The sequence below is a fragment of the Stenella coeruleoalba genome (assembly GCF_951394435.1).
Source record: "Stenella coeruleoalba genome assembly, chromosome: 17".
Classification (NCBI taxonomy): domain Eukaryota; kingdom Metazoa; phylum Chordata; class Mammalia; order Artiodactyla; family Delphinidae; genus Stenella; species Stenella coeruleoalba.
In genome coordinates this window covers 4,358,884-4,378,847 of record NC_137163.1, presented here as the reverse complement: position 1 = coordinate 4,378,847, position 19,964 = coordinate 4,358,884, and the positions used below count along the sequence as shown (strand labels likewise).

General features: G+C 54.8%; 1 protein-coding gene across 4 annotated transcripts in view; it reads right to left on the bottom strand.

Annotated features, from left to right (window-relative positions):
- COL22A1 (collagen type XXII alpha 1 chain) overlaps positions 1-19,964 on the bottom strand; it is a 261,534-nt gene that overhangs the window by 6,469 nt on the left and 235,101 nt on the right. For 3 of the 4 annotated variants that reach the window (XM_079902136.1, XM_079902138.1, XM_079902137.1), the window contains 10 exons: positions 18,216-18,269; positions 13,420-13,464; positions 12,579-12,632; positions 10,764-10,817; positions 8,772-8,825; positions 7,231-7,302; positions 7,035-7,070; positions 6,176-6,220; positions 3,587-3,766; positions 1,962-2,028 (listed from right to left, as the gene is read on the bottom strand). In XM_079902136.1, coding sequence (XP_079758262.1) covers positions 1,962-2,028; positions 3,587-3,766; positions 6,176-6,220; positions 7,035-7,070; positions 7,231-7,302; positions 8,772-8,825; positions 10,764-10,817; positions 12,579-12,632; positions 13,420-13,464; positions 18,216-18,269 — 661 coding nt within the window. The remainder of the gene's footprint in view (positions 1-1,961; positions 2,029-3,586; positions 3,767-6,175; positions 6,221-7,034; positions 7,071-7,230; positions 7,303-8,771; positions 8,826-10,763; positions 10,818-12,578; positions 12,633-13,419; positions 13,465-18,215; positions 18,270-19,964) is intronic. The other variant, XM_079902139.1, reaches the window with a different exon arrangement.

Sequence of the window (19,964 nt, the reverse complement as noted above, 5' to 3'; positions counted from 1 at the left end):
GGCGTCTGAAACGTGAAGATTACAGAACTGATTCAAAAGCCCCAGAGGTCCCACTGCCGGCTGCCACGCCCCCTTCTGCACTGGGCATACGGAGCCCGCCCGAGGGCCAGCACGGGCTTCTGCTCTGCTGGCCACACGGCCCAGACAATCAGGCCAAGCCCCTCATCTCGCAGGTGGCGTGACCCAGCCCAGAGAGGCATGTTGACACCCTCCCGGTACCCTGGTGGCAGAACCAAGGCAGAGTCGGGGGCTTCTGACAGCCTGCTGGGTCGGCTTCCCACGGCAGCCCCTCATCGTCTCACGCAGGGAAGCGGGAGGGCTGTGCTCTAGCGCTGAGACCCGGCCTCACGCCTCACTTCTCTGAGCCTTGATTCTCTCATCTTGAAAGTGGAGCTGATGTTTCCCCCTCGAAAGATTATTTGGAAGAAAGGACTCAGCCCAGCAGACGCTCCAGTTAAACTAGTTCAAAACAGGGCTTGTCTCTGCCCAAGGGCTGGAAACTCCTCACAGGTGGAGGCCCTTCCTGTCACCGATAAATCCAGCCCTCGGAGAGCAGACCGTGGGGATCGCCACACGGGTGCCCTCAGGACCCACCCCGCCGGGTGGGGGTCACCATTCCAGCCTTTGGTTTCCTCTCCACCAACCCCAGCTCTGTGCTGTCCACTCCGGGGAATCGTCTTTGGTTCTCCTGCATAGGGAGACAGACCATGCTCACCTGGACACGCCAAGAGGGCAGGGAAGAGGGTCATCTTGTTCAGTGCTGCGTCCCCTACCCCACTTAGAGTCTGCCATGTGCCAGGCACAGAATAACTGTCTGAGACACCACCACGTGAATAAACACGTCCTTCCCGCTTGTCCATCCGTGCCTGGGAACAGCAGTGGGTTTCCGATCTTCCCTACTACAGAGTTGTCTGTGACTTTCTTCCCCTAACAGTTTCCCACACATAGGGCAGTGGGCATGGTCACTGGTCCAAAGAACATGACGGTTAAGAGCCTGGATTCTGCAGCTCGGTTGCCTGCATGCAAACGCTGGTCAGACACTTACCAGCTCTTTGGCCTTGGTTACGTTCCTCAGCATCTCTGACGCTAACAATCACACGCGCCTCACAGGCTCACCGAGGCTTCCACGGGTTAACATGTGTTGAGCGCTGAGGACTCCACCCGACACAGGGCCGGCCCCGCATGCTCGTGTTATTACTGTTACCTTCCAATCTCTCTCCCTTCCTGAGCACCTGCCGTGTATGGGGCTCATGCAAGACTGGGATTTCACAGTAAATCCAGTGCAGTAGGATTAAAAGGCTTCTAGTTCCTTGAAAGCACTGTGTGTTCAGGCCCCCCTCAGGGGCTCGGCACACGCTGCTCCGAAGGCCTGGGATCCTGTCCCTGCTTTCGGCTCTGGGATCCTGTCCCTGCTTTCGGCTCACATGGCCCCTCCTCCGGGAAGCCCTTCCTCACCTGTCCGTCCCCTGAGCTATCCTAGGTACTTTCATCCTTCCTCTTCAACACCCCCTGTGCCAAATTAAACCACAGGCATTTCTTACTGTACTGAAGCCGCCTTGTCTGTTTATGTCTGTCTCTTCCCCGGGCTGTGAGTTCTAACTAACAGACCCGCTGCAGGCCTGTCGGGGCTGCTTCCTCATTAGATAAACAACTGAGTGCACGGAAGAAATGAAGGATCGTGAGAAGCTTATTCTGTAGATGCTGAGCTTCCTGGAGGTAGTCAAGCAGCGGCAATTCAAGCTGCCCTGAGGAGAAGCTTGGAGCGGGATCTGTGCCAGGGAAGGCTGGCTGGAGCCTGCAAGGGGCGCCTCAACCCTGATTGCTGCTGGAGCTACTCTTAGGCTGCCTTTTCCAACCAGGCTACAGAAGTCCCGAAGGATGAGTGAACGGACTGCTTCCTGGGGCTCTTAAAAGCACCCAGGACCCGACCTACACGGCTGTGATAAAGCCCAGCTACTCACTTTCCAGCTGCTTCTCCACTTCTTCTCGGATGAGCCGCCGCAGGATGTCCATGGATGGAGACTCCCCCTAGGAGGGAAGGAAGGCGGAGTCGTTCATCCTCCCAGGAACCCTTGCCTCCTGAGACCTGCGATGGCTCGGGAAGCCACGACGGTCACAGCCTCATACACCATAGCTCCCTAGTTCAACCCCTTTTACACCTGGAGCCGTCTGCCCGCTCCCCACCATGCAGGCAGCGTTATCCCGTCATGTACGGCGACCCCTTTCTCTCTGGGGCCCCTGCTCCCCCCCGTCCCCGCACAAACCCCTTCCCCAGTTCTGGACCCGGGAGGTCTGCTCTGAGCCTCTCCCTGCCAAAATGCCATCTTCCTGCAGGACCCGCTCACAGGCTGCCTCCTGCATGAAATCATGTTTGATTTCCTCCCACTGGTCACTTGGTTGCTCTGGTCCCCAGGGTCTGGCTTGCCCTGCTCTGGTCACAGAAACCGATGGGTCAGGGGGCAGAGAAGGCGGGCGCCACCTCCAGGCGCCCACGGCGACGTGCGATTCTTAGACGGATTCACGAGCAGACCTGCTGCCGCATCGGGCTCCCCCCTCGTCATCAGAGCCCTTCAGGGCGGTGTCCACCCCCAAGGCTGGGGGCTGTACTGTGCTCATCTCCGCAGCCCCAGCGTCTAGCACAGCGTGAGATGGGCTCTGTGTCCTTATTCTCTTGTTTGCCTTTCTGGTCAATTACCTTTTAGGTTAGTCCCAGAATGTCCACCACTACCCACAGCAGCAGGAGAACTTGGCAAAGACTCAGAGGAGGGGTGGGGGGCTGGCTGCCTGGCCTCTGTCACGGTGGTGGAAGCTCAGGCTGGCCACAGGCGCCCTGGCAGGGACAGTGACACGGAACCTCAGAGCAGGCGGGGGCTCTGAAGACCATGTAAGCCTGTGCTCTGAGGAACCAGAGGGTCCCCCAAGGGCCACGCGGGCTGCAGAGGCGGGGTGGGGAGGTCACGGGGATCTGGCAACCAGCCCCCACTGACACGTCCACCGAGCTCTGCCTTGACCTCTCTACAGCCAGCGTGTGCCGATGCTACAAGTCTGTGAAAAATAAGAAGTCTGCCACGGGAACACAGTATGTTCAAAGAAAAAACATTGCTCTAAACAAGCCTTTCCTTTTACATTTGGGAAAAGCTGGACCCAAAGGGAAGAACGAGTACCCCAGACAGGCAGACAGGAGAGAGACAGAGCCGGGCACGGGGTGGACAGCCAGCCGTCCCCGCGGAAGCTCTGGTCACTGAGATCCGGCTGTACCCTCTCAGTGGCCTGCGGCACCAGGTCCTGGGGCAGAAGAGCACGACAGCCCGAGGAGTGGAGCCTCGGGGGTGCAGGACACTGAGAGAGAGGGACGCTGCTCTGGAGCCCTTGTAAGCCATGCGGCGTTATCTCCTTTAACCATCGCAGCGGAGCGTTGGGAGGGAGGTTCTCCTCCCCCTTTCGGCAGATGCGGAAGGAAGGCTCGGAGAGGAGAGGTCACCTGCCCCGGGTCATGCAGGTTACTGGGATCTGTAACCTGGTCCCTCTGAAGCCCACACACCTCACGAGCTTCCCCTTCAGTCCCAAGGAGCCCCAATATCCTTACCCTCAGTCCTGGAAATCCTGGCTGGCCCGGGGGCCCCGGCGGCCCGGCCGGCCCATTCTCCCCAGGTAGTCCCTGGGGGCCCATTAGGCCTGTGTAACCTTTGTGGCCTGGGATCCCAGGGTCTCCAGGCTGACCCTTCCCACCGGGAGGTCCTTTGTCACCTTTGATGCCAGGATCTCCCTAGGGGAGGAAAGAAGCGCTTCAGTGAGCAAAGGTCTAGGAGGCGCCCCCAGGCCAGACAAGACGTGCGGCTACAGAAGGGACTCTGCCGGCCCTTTGCGTCCTCAGCGGTGGAAAGGAGACCTCGTCCCTGGCAGGCCCATGACTCAAGTCTGATGCCACAGACCAGGACACGAGGGCCCAGGGAGACAAAGCTACCTGCCCACATCACACTGCTAGTCTGCAGAGGACACGACATGAGCTCTGATTTCCAAATCCCAATCCCGTGCTCCGTCCCAGTAGCGCAGCTCCACCTGCCTGGCTAGAGAAGGCCAGCCGCTGAGCCCGGCTGCCGGAGCTTCTGGCCCACTTCAGGCCCAGCTTTGTTCTCCGTCAGCTGGAGGGATGGTGGCACTCGTCAGCCAGAGGTGTCTCACCCGCAGGGAATCTGCCCCCTCCTCTCAGCCCAAGGGGGCCCGCAGAGGACGACACTGCCCGGGACCCCTTTCTCCCCATCGCTGGCCCAAGGACTGAAGTCCTGGATCAATGATCTGGGAGCCATGGCAACCACGGGACGGTCCAGTCCTCTGCCCTATCTGCTACCGGGTGTCTGACCAGCCAGCCTCAGTCGTCGGAGAGTCTGAAAATACGGCGGCCAGGCTAACAGCCTCAGGGTGTAAAAACTCCACTGCTTGGAGGCAGCAGAGGGGGGGAAACAGCAAGAAAAAGACAAGCCACAGGTAACCAGACATGGGACATGGCTATGGGCGTGACCCAGAGCCACGGAAAAGGAAGACGGTGCAGTTATGAGACCATCTGCCACATACACGCACGAAAAACGAAAAGAGCAAAACGGTGGGAGAAGTCTGACACGTTGCAGGGGATCTAGTAATAGGCATGTTGACACGCACACCCCACGCGGTTCTGCGCATGGACTAGGGCAAGATGCAGAGGACGTGCACAGCGACCGACCTGGGGAGGGGACGGGGACCAGAGGGCCTGGTGGAAGGGCACCTAGTCTTCACTGCAGCCACTTTTCTGCAGTTCGTATTGTTTAACTACGTGTCTGTATTGCTTTTTCAACAATAACAGAAAGAGCAGTGAATTAAAAAAGGCATTTACCCAGATTTGAGGGGGTCACCTAAATTTCTCGAAGGTGATGCATTTCATGGGGACATTGCCATCCGTGGGTGATCTCAAGTTCAGGGGTCTAGGAGAGTCCTGGTGCCTCGTGCCCCTCAACGCCAAGGCCTGTGGGGCGGCATTTCCTGCTCTTTAAACGTCTCAACATCCCTTTGCCGTGAGAGGACTTGTCCCACGTTTCAAATGTTCTCTGGAGTCCAAGGCATGGGGAACCTGACCGCTATCTGGCAACGTTCCACGAAACAGGGGAAGGCCACTTAACTGGGGAAGGCAACTCGCCATTATTGACTCGGTATTCGAGAAGATTCTATGTACTGATTCGGTATCCAGAAGATTCATACTTGCCGTCTGAGTTCCCCGGCTCCCAACCCAAACTCCAGCAGCTCCCGGGGGCCAGCTGGCCAGCTGCTGGGTGGCAAGACCCTCAGTGCCCTCCCAGCTACGGCCCCTCCCCCGGCTCCAAGCTCAGGAACCAGCAGCCATGGGAATGATGTTCACTGGGAAGGGAGGAGGGAGAGAGATCTGTGGGGGTGAGAAGCCCTGATGCTCTCTGCCTCCATTTTGCTCTGGCCTGCAGGCAAAGCCAGCTCCTCACTCATCCAACTTGCAAGGAAAGCAGAGAGAAATTCTTTGCAGCACCACGGAAAACAAACGGAGGGTCGAAGCGGGGTGGTGTGCCGTCCGTGTCGGGCAACAGTGGGACGGTGTGACGGCTGGCCAAGCGCAGGACCCTGGGCAGACGAGATGTCTAATTTCTCTGGAGGGAGCAGCAGTTGGCAGCGGTGAGAGAATGCCCCCTCCCCTCACCGGCGTTTCTTCCAAAAAAAAAAAAAAAAAAAAAAAAGTGATTTTTTTCTTTCCTGTTGTTTTTTGGAGGAATGCAATGTAAAGAAGGGCTTTCTGAGCGCAGCGCCAAGGCGATTCATTATGGGAAAATCTGTTCCCTTGTCACCTCCAGGAACAGATCTGGCTCCTGGCAAATTGGCACTTTGGGCTCCAAGCGTGTCACACACAGGCGTTCGCACACGGAGAGGAGAGACGGAAATCTGTCAAAGTCTGGGCATGCTCGCCTTTGAATTTGTAATTGCGATGACTTTACTGCTTAAAATAACAACCAAAAAACCATGACAAAAGCCAACATCACTGACTACAACTTCGGGAAAAGCCTCCCGTTGGGGGCTCACAAATTTCCGAGGGGAACAGAGAACAGAGAGGCCACCACAGGAGCCGCTCCGCAGGCCAGGCTGCTTCCTAAAGCCTTGGACACAGTCCCCCTGCCCCACTTACCCTTTCTCCTCTGGGTCCCGGCTCTCCCGGCTTCCCAGGGGTCCCCTGCAATGAAACCAAAGGAGGGTGGTCACTTAACCAGGGCCACCCCATCTGCTCGGGCATCCCTCTCTGCCCTTCTCGGTTCTTCTCGGATCCTGTGTGCTGAGGGCAAGGTGTCCTGGAGAAGGCAGGTCCTCCAAGAGTCCTGCTCCGGCCCTGGTCACACCCTCCCGCTGTCTACACGCCAGTCACCCTGGGCTTGTGCTTCCTGAAACGTGCCTTCCCACACCTGCTCCTGTCCATCCTGAGGGCTGGAAGTGACCAGGGCCGGGGCGTCTCTGTTGACAGGAGGCACAGAGCCGAGGCTTGAACTAGAAACTGACATGATCTCACGTTTGTTCTACGAAGGTCACTCTGGCTGGTGAGTGGGGAAGGAGTGGGGCGGGGGGCAGGCTGGACACAAGGAAGCCAGTTAGGAGGTCACTGCAAACGTCCAGGTGAGAGATGATGGCGGTCTGCGTTAGGGTCCAGCGGGAGAGATGGAGAGAGATGGGCCGAGCTGGGAGGTATCGTGGAGTCAGAATGGACAGGACTAGCTGATGGACTGGGTGCGGAGAGCCACAGACAAGTCAGAGACATCACACGATGGTACCCTGGGCTGGCTCCCTAACTGGTGGGCCCTACGCAGAGTGAAGACGTGGAGCCTCATTCAGAAAGCATTAGGATTTCCGGACAGCAACAGCAGAACACAGCACGCGTGGGAGCCCTGCTAGGCCCAGGGTCCCATGAGACAGCACGTGTCGCCCGCCCACGAAGTGAGCCTGTGTCTCCCACAGGAAAGGGCACCAAGAGGAGAAGAGGGGTGCACGGTACTTGCCTCCTTGCCTGGGACTCCCTTCTCTCCCGGCTCACCCTACGACACAGAACACAATATCAGTGAGCTCTGCGGCACCGGCACGTTGCAGATAACACGACTGTCTTTACAACAGACATTTTCACCCAAGTCACGCTCCAGCACAGACAGCGATCAATGGGCCAGCCGGGGAGATTCCCCAACAGCGCTCTATGCTCACCTGCGGCCCACGGGGACCCAGGAAGCCAGGGAGCCCTGGGCTGCCGTTTTCTCCTCTGGTTCCCTTCTGGCCCTGCAGAGGGAAAGCAGGGCATTAATTCTTCAAGGTCAAGTGTCAACTCAAGAAGATTCAGAAACCTCGTAACCCCTCTGTACTCTGAAGACCTGGCACGTGAACAAAATAGAAGAGCCCTTTCCTGAAACGGAGGGGCTGGGCTGGGGAGAGATGGGGTACTGTGAGCACCCCACGGGGTGCGGGGGCAGAAGGAGAGTCTCCTGCAAACAGTGAACGTCTCTCCCATTCGAAGCAACAGAAGCAAAGTGGGACAGACATTAAACAAAACACCTTGCTGTGTGCGGGGCCCCCGGCTGTGCCTCTCGCCCTCCGGCCAGCTCGTCCCCTGGTTTGGCAGGAGCACTTTGGGGGAAGGTGTTCGGGAATTTTAGTTTTAACCTTTCTGGGCCGCCACCATACGTGGGTCAGCTCTTCTGGGGTCAGCTCTGCACTGGGGATGGATCGGTCCCAGGACCCAACCCCGTCCTGTCTGTGACGTCTCAGCGGAGGCGACAAGACTCCCACGATGGTTCCTAAGGAATGTCACTACGTGTGCTGAGGAGTTAGATGCCTTAACACGGCTGTCCCTGGTCCAACAGGCAGATGGGGTTCTATCAGGACCACCAGATGCCCCGTTTGCCTGGGAGATGATGGGTTTCCCAGGATGCAGGATTTTCAGGGCTACAAGCAGGAAGTTTCCTGGGAAATCAAGACTGACGGGTCACCCTAATTTCCACAGTGACAACAGTCAGCTGGCCAGACTGTTCTGCCCATTACCCCATGCATCTGTCGCTTGAACAACACACCACAAAGGTGGCCTTCTCAACAGGGTTGCCAATTTTACCAAATAAATATACGGTAAGGCTGGGCTGGGAGGAGACTAGCAGACAGGCTGTCACTTATCCACCCCTAGACCCCATCAAGGACCAATGTTCCCCACCATGTCTCCCCATCTACCAGACCTGAACCCCAAATCCAGAACCTGCTACCCAGTGCCCAGGACTCTGCTGATGACTCATGTCACCCTCTTTCTACTACCTACCCGTTGTTAGCTCTTGCTAACACCTGCTCACCGGCAGGAGGACCCTCTTCAGCCGAACCTGTGTTACAGGCATCGCCACAATGCACCCTTGCCCTGTCTGAGATTGTAAGGGTCGGTCAGCCTGACCTTGTCCTTCCATCATCTAAAAACATCCATCAACTACCATGCAACCTTATTACACATGTGTTTTTTAGTCTTCAGTAGTTTTGTCCTGTTGGATGTCTATGGTCGTAGACAACAGAGAGCCAAGTGCAGAATCACGTGTATTTTAAGCTTTGAGAGACACCCTTCGCGGCTCCCCTTTCCTCCAGCCTATTCCTGCCATCCAAACACCATATTTTCCCACTGAGGCTTCTGGAAACAGAGACCAGGCAGTCTGTGATGTAAACCACACAACCTTTCAAAGCCTGCCCTGATTCCGTCACAGCAGTGGGACAGTACTCACGGGATTGCCTGGAGTGCCATGGTCTCCTGGAGATCCAGGCGATCCGTTCTTACCCTGGTGGAAGAAACAGAAGAGAGAATTCTGCCAGGACCTCACAGAGCAGGACAGTGGGACAGAGAGACTGCTGGATGCGGAGGGCCTGATGTCACACGTACAGCTGTTACAGACCAGCGTGGCTCCAAGTCCTTACTTAGAGGATGTGCCCCGATCAGAAGGCTGTCGCGCCCTTCCTCTGGCCACTGGGGATCACAGACCGCGGGCACGGAGGGCACCCTGAACCCTCACAGGCCGCCGACTCGGGATGGGAGGCTGCATTTGAGCCATTGTGGCCCCATCAGGGGAGAGTGGGGCTCCGCCTGGTGAGTCAGACACATGTGACCTGCCGCCCCCCACGTTCTTTCCGTAGGAGCCTGAAGACACAGTTCCCGGCCACGGCCACGAGAGGTGGAGAACATCGGATATGATGTCAGAAAGTCCTGGGTTTAAATCCCCGCCGGAAGCTCTCGCCAGCTGCGTAACCTGGACCCAGAAAGCCCATATATCTGCCTTGCAGGTTTACTCACTCATTCATTGATTCCGTTACTCACTCAAAATATATGTTCATGCACACAAGCTACGCAAAATAAGCAAGTTGCAAAGATGAAGCGTGTAACAAGCGTGCATTCTGTCTGTGTGCTAGTAGGTATACTGAAAATATTTTCAAAGATACACAAAATGCTATTAACAGTGGCTCCCTCTGGAGTGTGGGATGAGGGGATAAAGAGGGAATTTTCTCTTTACTTTCTAACATTCCCTCCTGTATGACCCTCGCACCCTCATCACGGGTCACATTTATGCTCGTATATACAGGCACATAGACATTACGGCAGCCCCTGTGACAAGGGCCCTGGGTTAAATGGGATACGGCAGGTGCTTCTTCTGACACAGAACCAGGAAGGTAAGTACTTATCTTCTACATCCCTCTCCCATATTCGCTCAGGCTGCTCTTGGATTAGAGAAAGATTCACTTAAGTACATGTATGGGCAGAGATAATATTCAAAATATTTATTAACCACATGGCGTGTTATGAGTTAAATTGTGTCCTCCCACCGCCAATCCATATGTTGAAGTCCTAATTCTCAGTATGTCAGAACCTGAACTTACTTGGAAATAGGGTCCTTGCATACGTAATTAATTAAGATGAGGTCATACTGGAGTAGGAGGGGCCCCTTATCCAATATGACCGGTGTCTTTATAAAAAGGGGACTTTTGGACCAGGGACACGTCCTCAGGGAGAATTCCATGTGAAGGTGAAGGAGGAGGCTGGGGTGAGGCTTCTACGAGCCAAGGATGCCAGAGATTGCTTGCAAACCACCAGAGGCTAAGGGAGGCCTTCTGAGGGACGATTCTCCCTCACAGCCCTCAGAAGGAACCAATTCTGCTGGCGCCTTGATCCTGGACTCCTAGCTTACAGATGCCAGAGATTGCTTGCAAACCACCAGAGGCTAAGGGAGGCCTTCTGAGGGACGATCCTCCCTCACAGCCCTCAGAAGGAACCAATTCTGCTGGCGCCTTGATCCTGGACTCCTAGCTTACAGAACAGTGAGACAATAAATGTCTTGGATTTCTAGCCTCCACACCTGAGAGACAATGAATTTCCGTTGTTTAAGCCACTGCGTTTGCGGTTCTTTGCAATGACAGCTCTAGTGAACTCATACAAGGCACGCCCTGAACGCCAGCATGCCCTAAAGCTAGAGCATGATCGGAGGGGAAGTCCTACGGCGCTCCTGCCGTGCCGAGTGGGTTGTGGGTAGGCGGTCCCAGAAAAGAGCCTGGAGAGTGTGTCCTAGGCCACTAGGGGGGCTTAGGGCAGTGGCTATTTACCAACTGCTAAGACATTCTGTCATTTTTTTAACAACACATAGGGCTGTACCAGGATGAACCAAGCAAATATTACCATGGTAGCAGCCCTGCCAAAGCAGGGAGCAGGTTAGTCTCAAAGCAAAACTCACCGGTAAGCCCCTCAGTCCTCGGGGACCCTGTGGCCCTGGGGGTCCAATGTCACCCTGGAACAGAGAGAGATCACGTTATCCAGAGTTGCCGCATGAAGACGGCAGAGACACCGTTTCAAATGTGGACCAAACTTCACCCAGTTACCCAAGAGGACCAACAAATGGTGCCCAAACCGTCTCATCGTCAGTCACCAGTTATTCTGAATACGGACAAACTCTCTTCCTGCAGCTGAATAAATCCCTGTCCCCACGGGGATTTCGGGGGGCTCCATCCGGAACCAAGGCAGGTAACAGGGAAGAGAACTTCTCTTGGTGTCCTCTCCCTGAGTCTGGACAGTCACCTGGGGCTACTCCTGCCTCAGTCCTCACAGTAAGAAAAACTCCACCTGGAAGGTGCAGGGAACCTTCCAGGGTGCCAAGCAGTGGGGATTCACCACCACCACCTACGTGGTCTTCCAGGCAGCCTCCCGACAGGGTTGTAGTTCTCCCCGTGCAATGAACGAAAAAAACAGAAGCTTGGCCATGCTCCTACACAAATTAGACTGTAGAACACCCCAGAAGATGGAGTTTTTAAATTACAAGTCAGAGAGCTAAGAAGAGGGGAAGAAGGCATTTGCACCACGGGCTGGCATCCTGGGCTCCTGTCCCAGCTGCAGCCTGACCTGCTGGGCGAGCTGAATCCCAACCACGCCCCTGCCTGGGGAGCTCCCTTCAGGCCCTGTACTGTAAACTGAAGTGAGCAGGGTTGGCAAGACCAGGATTTTCCAGCTGCCCTTCAGCACCTGAGAGGCACCTTTAGGGGACAGGGCTGGGCAGAGGCCCCGCTTGGGGTCAGTGCAGCTCTTCTGCTTTGAACCTAGTGAAAGGCCTCCACACACCAGGCTGGGGTCTGTGCAACAGATCCCACTGCTCAGGAAAAGCACAAGAACTAGATCGGATTCCTGCTAAGATCCTTCCCTGCTCCATCGTCTCATGACAACAGGTCAGCCGAGGAGACAACACAGGACAAGCACCCGGGGGCAGCGGGCACTTCGCCAGGGCTTAAAGGCAGGTCCTGAAGGATGCAAGGGGGCGGGCATGGGCCCGCCTTGGACCTGAGGACCGTGTGCCCGTGCTCCTGACACAGCACCCACTCCCGGGAGGCCAAGCTGTGTCCGCACATGTCGGATGGCCCTGCAGGCTGTCACGTCCCCAGGCCAGTGCCCTGTGGGGATGCAGAGCTGGAAGATCTGGACTCCACACTGCTTCCTCCTGCCTCTGACTCTGTGTGACCATGAGGCAGTCTCCTGACCTCTATGGGTCTTAGTTTTTCTATTTGTATGACTGGGGCCAAAGATGGTTCGTCCCACCCTGACTTGCCCCCGAGTGAGTGAGAGCAGGTGAGGGGTACCCAGTGGTGCTGTGATGGATCCACGAGGCCACAGAATACTGGAGATGGAGAAATAACCTGGGGAGACTCTGAAACGCCACTTGAGTCCACGTAAGGCCAGATCCAACTCGCGCATCACTGAGGTCAACAGACAAATCATGACGGATTCAGCAGAGCCTCCTCATCCGTCATATGGCATGGGCACCAGCCCTCTGAGCCGGAAGCCCGGTCCCGGGGCCTCCTCGGGACCCCAAGGAGAACTCATGCAGCCCGCGGTGCTGGAAGGTGAGGGATCACCAGCAGATTCCTAGAATTCGCCCGTGACTCTCTCCACGGTGGCCCCAACCCCCCAGTCCAGTTCCTGGGCCTCTCTTGGTCCTTCAGTGATGCACTACACCTCCTCCTCCCACAGGCCCAGCCGCGCCCCACAGCACACCCACACTCACATCTTTTCCTGGTGACCCTTCCCGGCCAGGGGGCCCCATGGCCCCAGGCTCTCCCTAGAAGGGGAAGCAGAAACAAAATAGCCGCCGTTAGGGAGGGAGATGCAGGACGCCCGCTGTCCCAGCCGCAGCGGTCTCGGAGCATCTGGGAGGGGGAGAAGAGGACGGCCCACCCGAAAGCACCCTACTGAGTCCTGGCCCCAAGTGGGGTCTGCAGTGTCCTCAAGGCCAGCTTCGAGGCCTGGGCCCGCTCTGCCACTCTGAGCTGCAGGGAGACACCTCCTGACGGATCAGGCAAACCGCTGGGGATTCTGTCTCCCACCGGACCCTCTCTGCACCTCAGCTTTCTCCTCGCTGTACAGAGCAGTGGGGTTAACCGGTGGACCCCTGAGGGTCCTTCTGTTTGGGGCACTCGGAAGAGATGGGGGAAGCTAAAGGATAGGAAGACAGGGCCCAGAGCCTTCCATCTGGGATAAGCCGATAGCTCTGGGACCTCGGGAAAACCACCCGTATCCTCTGGGCCTCAGTTCCCTCTTCTGGAAAGTAGACCTAATGACAGCACTCGTCTCCCCGGACCCAGGACAGCACAGTCTGTGGGCAGCACAGCCGGCAGTGACCACACCTGACTTCAGGCTGACTTGGTCAAACTGGTTGTACATCAGCGTCTGGCCCCCAGAAGAAATGTCTAGAAACACTTGACCGAGGAGGGATGATGCTTCCAATGCTGCCACTGTCCCCTCTGAGGTGACACGGCACTGCCCCGCCTGCAGGGCCCGGGAGCCCTCCGCCTAGAAGGGCCAGCTCAGGTGCACTGGGACAACCTGATGGCGACACGTCCACTCACCCGGGGGCCAGGGTGGCCAGAGTCGCCAGTGTGTCCCTTGAAGCCCTAGAACAAAGAGAATGAAGTTATCCCACCAAGGAGCAGGCTGACAGCGCGGGATAGGGTGGAGTCCAGGGAGATGGTCCAGCGCACCCTGACCCCTCTCTGTGTCTCACCCGATGCCCCTCATTCCTGACCAGTTGCCGGACATGGGCCAGGTCCCTGAGGCCTGACTGGGTGGCCAGGCCCTTCCTCCTGGTCACTCTGCAGAGAGGGCAGGGCTGCTGGGGCCCTTCCCACAGATGTCCTGGAGGGTGGTGGGGTCTCCCCACGTGTCTCCTGAACTCCCGCTTCTTCCTCATCTCATACCACGTGGCTTGGACCCCCTCGCCTGGATCCTGGGGTAGGCAGTTCCCTTTGAGACAACACTGCCTTCACCCCAAGTTAGGGCCTGGGCACCTTCCTCATTCCTGTAGCCATCGCTGGTCCCCCCAGCAGCTGTGAGTACAGCCAGCCCGGAAGCCTCATACTGGGCCACGGGGCTGGGCCCTCCCTGCACAAAAGAGCAGCTTGAGATTTCTCCCTGAAGCACAAGCCCTCTGAGCAAAGACGAAGCTGTTAGCGGAGCTGACGCTACCATCTGTTAACAGTCAGGCCACCCTGATTGTGGAAGAATCCCCACTTCACAGATGAGGAAGCTGAGTCTCAGAGACGTAGAACACCTGCCCAAAGCCCCACAGCTAGAAAGGAATCGGATTTGGGTCCAGGCAGGCCTGCGCAGCCCCGAAGCCCTCCCACTTCCCACTGTCCCTCCCCCAGGCTCTCCTCCTGACCAGCTGGGACAGCATCTCTGCAGCCCGGGGGGCCGGGTGCTTGCCCTCCTGCTGAGACCCAGGCATTCACAGGACGCTGATCCCACAGCTGAGCAGGCCCTGCCCGCCCTCCCCAGGCCAGCAGACCACGTCCAGGTCCTGGGCCCTATCCTGCTGCACGTCCCGCCCCACCCGTGGTTCCTGCGGCGGGCCTCACGTGTTCACCGCTGCTCCCTCCTGCTGGTGTGCACTTGCCCGTCGCGTAAATCCCTCCCGGTTACAGGCCTTGCTCTCGGCCAGCCTCCCATCCCAGCTCCAGCATCTCAGTCACCCCTCCCGCTGTCACCATCCACCGCCTTCCTGGCACCCTTCTCTCTGTGCGTCACCTCCTCACGTCGTCACTGCCAGAGCACTGCTCTGGGTGTCCTGCTCGACTGAGTCCCCAGCCAGTGGCTGACACAGAGCGATGCCCTTGTACGAAGGCTGATGTCTGTGCACAGAGGTCAAGGTCAGGGGGTCTGGGGAGCACCTGGGACGGGGCCTTGAATTTAATTTCACTTGTCAACACAAGCCCCACAGACAGGGGCTGCACAGCACAGGGACTCGTGCACTTCTCCGAGCAGTGCGGAGGTGGCCTCACAGTGAGCGGCGAGGTCCCGTCCTAGCCTCTCACTCGCTATAAGGAAGGTTCGAGGCAGGGAGAGAGGAGCAAGGCCGCAGCAGGGGGAAGAGAGGAAAACCGCAGCTGCGGAGCCCCTACCGCGCATGTGCTGCAGCCACAGGACACGCTCCCATTTCAGTGCAATGAAGTCCTGTAAGATGGGATTCACTTTCCCCACTGAATAGAAAAGAAGCTCAGGCCGATCTATCCCACAGAGAGTAAGCAGTGGAGCCACGATTCAAAGCCTGTCCACTGCCACACTCAACTCTGGGAGGCGCAGTGTGTGGCCGAACAGGGTCTTCTGAGGCCAAGGCCAAACGCCTCCCAGCTGATGCCACCAGGCCCTTCTCAGGCCTTATCTCCTGAGTTTATCTCCCGGTTTCAAAAAGCGAGTGAAGACCCTACTGGGGAGAAGACAGCCCTCTGGCCTGGCCATCGGATGAGAGCTGTGGCCTAGCAGCCCCACTGCTGTGTGGCTATGCTTGTTACCCTGGAAACGCTTTCTCTTTCCAGGTCCTCACCGCTTGGGGGATAAGAATGGGTGGTCTCAGGAGGGAGGCTCTGAAGGTCACTTCCCAGGCCGCAGGGCGGTGCAACAGAAAGGGAAGCTCTCAGAGCCTGGGAGGTGCAGGGGAAAAGCAGGAGGAGGGCATGAAGTCGCCTAGATTTGACTCCAGATTGAACCACTGTAACCTCGGAAAAGTCAACTTACCCCTTGGAGTCCTAACATCACCATCTATGAAACGAGGATAATAAAAATACACACCTGGCAGAGCTTTGCAGGACTAATCTATGGAAAGGGGCTTTACATGCTATTAAGTATGATGGAGCAGGGCTGACTTCGGGGTCATGTCTGGAACTGAACCATGGCTCCCCACTTTCTAGCTGTGGGTCTTGGGTGCTTTACTTCTCTTCACTGGGAGTCAGTTTCCACATCTGTAAAATGAGGGTAGAACCCACTTCTGCAGAGTTGCCGTAAGGATTGAAAAAGAAATAAACAGTGCAGTGCTCTCCACTGTTCAAAATAGGCCAGTTCCCTTCCCCTGGGGAGGGACAGGGCCTCCTGGGGCCCAGCATCTTCCCCAGATCCAGCCAGTGCAGAGGCAGGGACCCTGCTTGCTCTCCTCCCAAATAATCATGGACAGAAGCACCAACTAAGGGAGCTACACACAATGTCCCAGACGCTTGGCTGGGAGTTTCACGTGTTTTATCTTCTCCTTTAGTACTCACAACCACCCTATAGAAGTGGGAGCTGTTCTGATGCCCGTTTCATAAAAGAAGAAACAGAGGTTCAGAACGGCCCCCTGACCCAGGTCACAAAGTTAATAAATGACAAAGTGAAAGCTGAGCCCAGGTCTGTCTATCTCCAAGCTCGCGCCGGGCCAGCCAGAGGAGGTGGGTGTTCTTTCAACTCCCTGGGTCTCTAACCTCTGTCCTGCACTGAAGTAGGATTCCTTACAACTCTCTGTTGAGAGGTGGATCTTGCCCCAGCACACTTCCCAGCAAATGGATCTCCATGGCTGAAAAAAGAAAAATATAACAAAACAAAAAACCCACCCTCCAGTAAACCAGAAACGACCTTAAAAAAAAAAAATCACTAATTCTGTGTTTGAATCCCCCATAAGAGGTGGCAGTCCCCATTCTTAGGTTTCTTCTCCTGATGCAGGCAGGTGAAAAGCAAGGAGAGTTGGGGAAAAGGAAAGTATTTTTTGTGTTTTATTTCCTCCTTATTGAATACTAGCCAGGTGAGTTATTGATTTTTTTTAACAGAAAAACAGATTAAGGAAATAGAACTAGCATTTTGATCTCCCACTTCTTGCCAGATAATTGGATTTTAAGATTTTTATTGAATACCCTATTCGTTTCCAAAGAAAATTTAAGGAATTTTGTAAACAATTTTGAAATTATAAAGGAGTAAAGCATTTAGCGAAAAAAACCCAACAACCCCAAAATACACAGGGTTCATTTTTATAGGTAGGAGAGAGTGAAGACATGCGCTGAAGCCTCTGTCAAGCGCGAGCCTTTTCAACAGGCTGTGGAGAAGCTTTAAAACACTGGCGATCAAGGCAACCTCTTAGGCCCTGCTTTGGGATTCCTCTAATTGCCATCTGAAAGCTAAAAAGTAGGAAGTCTCTTCTCTTTCTCATGGAGTTTATAAAGTTATGAAGTCTCTTCTCTCTCTTGTGGCCTTGCTTATCTTCTTTCCTAGATCACTCGAAGTCCAACTCCTTTACTTGCAAGGTATGTTTCTTTCCTGTTCTGCTCTGTTGTGGATTTTTATGCATATATATAAATAACAGTGTACCCCTCCCTACCTCAGCATCCCTTCAACAGATCCACTGCTAACTGATCATGCAGTCTAAGCCATTGGCATTGGGTTGGCCATCCTGACCTTAAAATGGGATCCAAGTTGTTGAGTCTTGTTTTAGACCCCTGTAGAAAACCATGGGGCTTAAAATGAAATGATGGTGTGGGTTACATGTGTATATCTATTTGTCCAAATGATACAGTTAAGATTTTTTGATGTGTGTAAATTTTATAGCAAAGAACTTTTGAAAAGTATTGAGTAGGGGGTAGGAAATGAGTAGAGGTAGATGTGAAGCAGAATAATGATGACTGAAGCTCAGTGACTGGCCCAGGGGAGTTCATTTCACTATTCTGTTTACTTCGTATATGTTTGAAATTTTATATAATAAAAAGATGAAATGGTGGTTCTTAAAAAGAAAAAAAGAAAAGGTGTCTGTATATGTTTATAATAAATAGCTCGACAGCTAGATACAGATTTAGACATATAAATGATAGATGTAGATTTAAATTTCATACATAGAAAAAAAGACTAAAAAACATACTAGAACGTTAACAGAGCTTTACTTCTGTGTTATAGAATTATAAGTAACTATTTTCTTCTCTATAACATTACTTTTCTTACTCTTTCTCTTTTTATTACCATCATCATTTGTTATTGTTATGCAATGAGAAGGAGTTATCGTTATAATTGGGGAAAAACCCTTTAGCTGTGAAAAGGGTTCAGAATGAAAATTGAGACTCATTTTTAGGTTCTATCATGCAGAGGAAGTCCATTAAAATTGTAATAAATAGGATAAGAACAAAGGAAACTTAGAACAACAAGTAACGATGGGTGCAAGTCTGAAAATAAATTTTACAGCAATGGCACGCGAAAGGACGGGATTTACTGCACAGAAGTACCAAGGTCTTAGCAGAGAGGTACTTCTGGAATCCACAGCCAGGCAGCCTCAGAGGACCCTACCCACGCGTCACAGCCAAGTGACTGATGGCTTTATTCCACTGTGGACAACACACACACACACACGCTCAGCACTTACAGGGGGACCGCGGGCACCCTCCGGTCCTGGCAGACCTGGCTCTCCTGTTTTGCCCTGAGGATAAAGAAGAAAAGAAGAACTTGAAGACAACATTTGCAGGACCTTCCTGTTCTCATCTGCTGGAGCTTCACAGCATCATACTTCCACCAGCCAGTCTCTGCCCCCTGCCAACCCTACCCTCTGCTACTGTGGTCCATTTTAGTCCATAGAAATCTGCACTGTGTAGCCCTGCCCATTATGTTCTTGGTTTTCCTGGGACGGCGCTGGTTACACAGGTTTCATCTTTGAAACACCCATTCACGGTGCCCCTTCTTATCCTTGGAAGGGTTCTGGTCTGCATGAGAGATTCTGTACACGCCCAAGTTAGAAACCGCTTTATACCTACTCACAAAACCGCCCCGAGGCAGCTGGTGACGACTGCATGGTACAAATGGGGACCTGAGGCTCAAAGAAGTTATGGTTTCATTGAGTTAACAAACAGCAAAGCCAGACTGGACCCCAGCAACACCCGAAAGGAGGCTCTCCTCAGCCTGGCAGCAGTGCCTGCTGACAGGGGGCCTGCAGTTTACTGCTGAAGTCCAGATAAAGTGGTGAGAGGTGAGGGAGGGTTGGGGTGAGCCGGGAAAGTGGGTGAAGGGGCATGTGTGCTTGATGGGGAGATGGGCAGCATGCGGGCCCCGCCTCCATGGTAACAGGAGGGCCTACTCGCCCAAGTCCCCCTTCATTTTCACAGCTTATAAACCTGGAGGTCCAGAAGGGGTCCATGGCGGGGCATGAGAGAGGGAGAAGGGCATCCGTGGATTCAGAGTGAAAGTTACAGGGGAAGGAGGATGGGGCCAAGCTCTGACTCCCGAGTTTGTTTCTTCTTCTGTCCCAGCTCGTCTAAGTCTAGCCGTGTGATCTTGGGGGTCATTACCCTTCCCTGGATCTGTTTCTCAGTTGTAAATTCAGGACAGCCTCCCTGACGTAGGTCTTTGTGATCGAGCCTGGCTCCTGCCCCACAGTGAAGTGGGACAGCCATCACCGGCCCAAGCGGCCAGCAGACAAAGGATAACAACCACACACTGCTGAGGGTTTTCCATGCGCCGGGCACAACGCCAGCGCTTCACACAACAACCCATGAGGGAGGCACTTTGGTTCTGCCCCAGGCAAAACTCCAAGGCACAGAGAGGTTAAGTGACCTGCTCAAGGTCACACAGCTGGGGTTCTAACGCAGGCATTTTGGTTCCAGAGCCTCTGTACTTCACTCTACACTGTAACTAATACTCAAATGCCTCCTATTAAAAATGACGGAACGGGCAACTCTAAAAGCTGCGTATCTACCCATCTATCTGTGTATCTATCCACGCATCCATCATCTGTCTGTCTACTGTCTGTCCATCCATGTCCCCAATGTATTTAAAGGAATTTAAGGGATTTAAAGGAATAAGTCAAAGTGGAAATTAACCACCCACTACCAGTAGGCAGTGCCGCTGTTTCCCAGCCACCCCCCAGCTCCCCGGGAGGGCTCCTGTCACTCTGTTGATCAGCTCCCACTCAGGCAGAAGGCCGTGCCCAGAACAGCCTTTGGGGCACTCGACTCCGAGGCGTTGAAGGCCCGAGTGCGTGGGAGTTCATGCCACAACAAGCAACCCCCAGGCAGAAAGGCTGAAGTTGATGAAGAACACCCTAGCCCACTTCCCGGCAGGGGTGGGACCGGGGAGGCCAGGTGTGCTCCTCTCACATCCTCAGCTGGTCTCCGGGGGAGTG